Source organism: Tinamus guttatus, unplaced genomic scaffold (assembly GCF_059628265.1).
Source record: "Tinamus guttatus ecotype Peru unplaced genomic scaffold, ASM5962826v1 Tinamus_guttatus_pri_ptg000356l, whole genome shotgun sequence".
Lineage (NCBI taxonomy): Eukaryota > Metazoa > Chordata > Aves > Tinamiformes > Tinamidae > Tinamus > Tinamus guttatus.
Genome location: NW_028288890.1, coordinates 632,014 through 634,903, shown reverse-complemented (window position 1 = coordinate 634,903; position 2,890 = coordinate 632,014). Strand labels below are relative to the sequence as shown.

Here is a 2,890-nt window from a genome sequence, read left to right as displayed (position 1 = left end):
CTATTCCTCCTTGTCCTGCCGCACCTCCCGCATGGACTTGAAGAAGTCGCTGCGCAGCAGGCGGTAGAGCAGGACGATGTTCATGGGCGTCATGATGGCCATGCCCACCGCGCTCACGGCGTACGTTGCCGGCGGCACGTTCTCCCGGTTGAGGAAGAGCCACCGCGTCATCCAGGCCAGCGTGGCGATGCGGAACACCACGTAGGTGCCCAGGTTGGCGATGCTGTTGAGGCGGTAGCAGGCGGTGTGCTCTAGGTTGGCCATGAGCAGAATCTGCCGCAGGTGGAGGAAGATGGAGTTAATCTCCACCAGCAGGGCCACGAGGGCAAACCCCACGTACTGGTGGAGCAGCACCGCGATACCGAAGCAGACGATGACCTGAGAAAGAGAAGAGAGGAGAGGCTGATCCGGGATGTCCCTCCAGATAGGGTAGGGGCTGCAGGAACAGCAGTTCTCACGCACCCCAACCTGGAGCCCTCTGTGCTTGAGCACAGCATGGAGCAGAGGTGCAAACTGTTGTCACGCCAGTGTCAAACCACTTCTCATCCCCCCGCTTCCATCTCTGTCTCCAGCATGAGATCAAGTCACCTTTTTTTTTTTTTTTTCTGGTGGGAGGAAGGGGCAAACGGAAGGAGGAGATGGAGATGCTTCTACAAACTCCATGCTGGAAAAGGAGATGGGAACAGCTAGAGCTGACCCTGCTCTTTTGGCCTGGGAAATGCTGCTGCTTGTGGTCCAGCAGGTTTTTCCTGCTATGAAGAGGGGAGATGCAGAGCATGGGGCTGCCGCTGGCTCTGTGACTGACCCCAGGGCAGCCAAATGGAGGGGACAAAGAGTGCCCTAGCGAGTCCTGGGGCTGCTTTGCTGCATACTCAGACCTTCCTCCAGTTCCTACCAGCAACGCTGCTCTCCGCACGGGCTCTGTAATGAGATTTCCCATTCCCTGCTGGCTAAGTCACTGCCTCGGTGCTGCTCAAGGGTCTCCGGCTCTGCCCGCTCCCCTGTCCCTTCCTGCCCGGCGCTGCGGTGTCCGCACTGCAATGCGGGAAACCCTCTGTCCTGCCGAACCCGGGGCCTCCTGGCAGCCCCGGCCTGGTGGGGCAAGTGCCGGGGGTCTGTGCCCACCGCGCCGACCAGCCCCGTGATGAGGGGCAGTCCTCAGAGCCGCTGTTCCCCCAGAGCACCCACTGGACTCACCACGGAGTGATGGAAAAGCAGCTCCCAGGACTGCCGGAGCTTCTGATTGCACAGCATGTCCACAAAGTCCTCAAGGAAGTAACCTGGGAAGAGAGAACCATGGGCTGGGGCTCAGCCTGGGAGCCTCTGCGGTGCAGGACCCTTGGGGACAGCAGCAGCTGTGACTCCACCGTGCAGACGGCGCCAGGGCTCACAAGCGGCACCACAAACGCTGACCAGGAGGAGCAGGGGCTGCGCGTTTCGCACCCTCCGCAATCGCGCTGCAGGGTGCTGCTCCCGGCGGAGGGAGACGGGAGGGTGCCCAGCATGGGGACCCTCACCCTGCGAAGGCACCTGAGCCACCCGGCCCTCCCCGCTGAGCCGCAGCGATGCCGGGAGGCCGATTAGTGCTGCCCATGGGGCTGCCAACAGCCCTGCAAGGAGCCAACAGGGGAACAAGCTTCTCCAGCCAGAAGACTTGGAACCCCATGCCAGCAGGTTGGGCTGGGCACAGGGATCCGCGGGATGTCCGAGCTGCCTGCTCTGGGGGAAGGACCTGTGTGGATCCAGCACCAGAGACCCTGCCGGGACACCCCTGGGCTGCCCCTGGAGGAGCGTGCGGGCAGGCCGGTGCCCGGTACCTCCTGGCCGTGGGTGCCGTGGGGCAGAAAGGAGCCACTGTCCTTGCCGAGAATAGGGTGATTGTCTGGGGCGCCCGAGACGTCGCCGCTGGGGATGTGGCGCAGGGGGCTGATCCTGGGCACCGACAGTCCCTAGGGAAGTGCTGGACGCAGAGCCCGCTCCTCTCACCTACGGACACGGCCACCAGGCTGTGCGCCCCGGCGGGGTGCGTGGCGGCCACGTCCTCCGGCAGCTCCGGGTACAGGCAGAACCTGGGGGAGAAGCATCGTGAGCACCGGGCAGTGTCCTGGTCACCCGCGTCCCCCCCCAGTTCCCTCAGTGCCTCCTGATGCCTCTGATCCCTCCAGGGCCTCCCTGTCCCCCACTATCCCTCAGACCCCGATCTCCCACCAACCCGGCACCTCCCGGATCCCTCCGGTACCTCCGTGTCCCTTCATCCCCCATCAGCGCCCGGGGGCGCCCAGAGCCCTCCTGCTCCCTTGGATGTCGCAGCACCCGCAGCTGCGGGTCCGTCCCCGCTCCTTCCCGGTGCCTCCCGGTGCCCCGGGGAGCCGCCGCGTCCCCGGCGCCGCTCACCCGGCCAGGGCGCCGCCGCCGCTGAGCACGCTGTGCGCCAGCGACGTCCAGATGTTGCGCCACTTCCAGCGGTTGCGCCGCGCCGAGGGCGGCGGCGGCACGAGCCGCTCCAGCGCCCGGTTCAGCAGGCGGAAAGCGGCGAAGGAGCCGGCGACCAGCAGCAGCGCCGGGCCCGGAGCCATGGGCGCCGCCGCCGCCCCCGCCGCTGCCCCGGGCACCGGCCCCGCCCCGGGCACCGGTACCGCCCCGGGCATCGCCCCGGGCACCGCCCCGGGCACCGGCCCCGGCACCGCCCCGAGCATCGCCCCGGGAACCGGCACTGCCCCGAGCAACGGCCCCGCCTCGGGCACCGTCCCCAAGACGGATATCGCCCCCGACACCGGTACCGCCCCCAGCACCGGTACCACCCCGAGCATCGCCCTGGGCACCGGTACCTCCTCAGGCATCGGCCCCGCCCCGGGTACCGGTACCGTCCCGGGCACCGGTACCGCCCCGA

General features: G+C 67.2%; 1 protein-coding gene across 1 annotated transcript; it reads right to left on the bottom strand.

Moving 5' to 3' along the window:
• On the bottom strand, nt 1–2,582 carry TLCD2 (TLC domain containing 2). The gene is made up of 4 exons (XM_088530043.1): nt 2,395–2,582; nt 1,987–2,069; nt 1,198–1,280; nt 1–378 (listed from the first exon to the last, which is right to left on the bottom strand). The coding sequence occupies exons 1-4, from the start codon at nt 2,574–2,576 to the stop codon at nt 1–3; spliced, it is 726 nt and encodes a 241-aa protein (XP_088386169.1). The 5' UTR covers nt 2,577–2,582.
• Between the last annotated feature and the right edge of the window lie 308 nt (nt 2,583–2,890).

What these genes read in the sequence shown, in the direction of transcription:
- TLCD2 (XM_088530043.1), bottom strand. Translation starts at nt 2,576, where the DNA reads ATGGCTCCGGGCCCGGCGCTGCTGCTGGTCGCCGGCTCCTTCGCCGCT. An exon ending in GGCGGCGGCGCCCTGGCCGG is followed by an intron (nt 2,070 to 2,394) that starts GTGAGCGGCGCC and finishes CTTCTCCCCCAG; the next exon opens with GTTCTGCCTGTACCCGGAGC. An exon ending in TGCTTTTCCATCACTCCGTG is followed by an intron (nt 379 to 1,197) that starts GTGAGTCCAGTG and finishes TCTCTTTCTCAG; the next exon opens with GTCATCGTCTGCTTCGGTAT.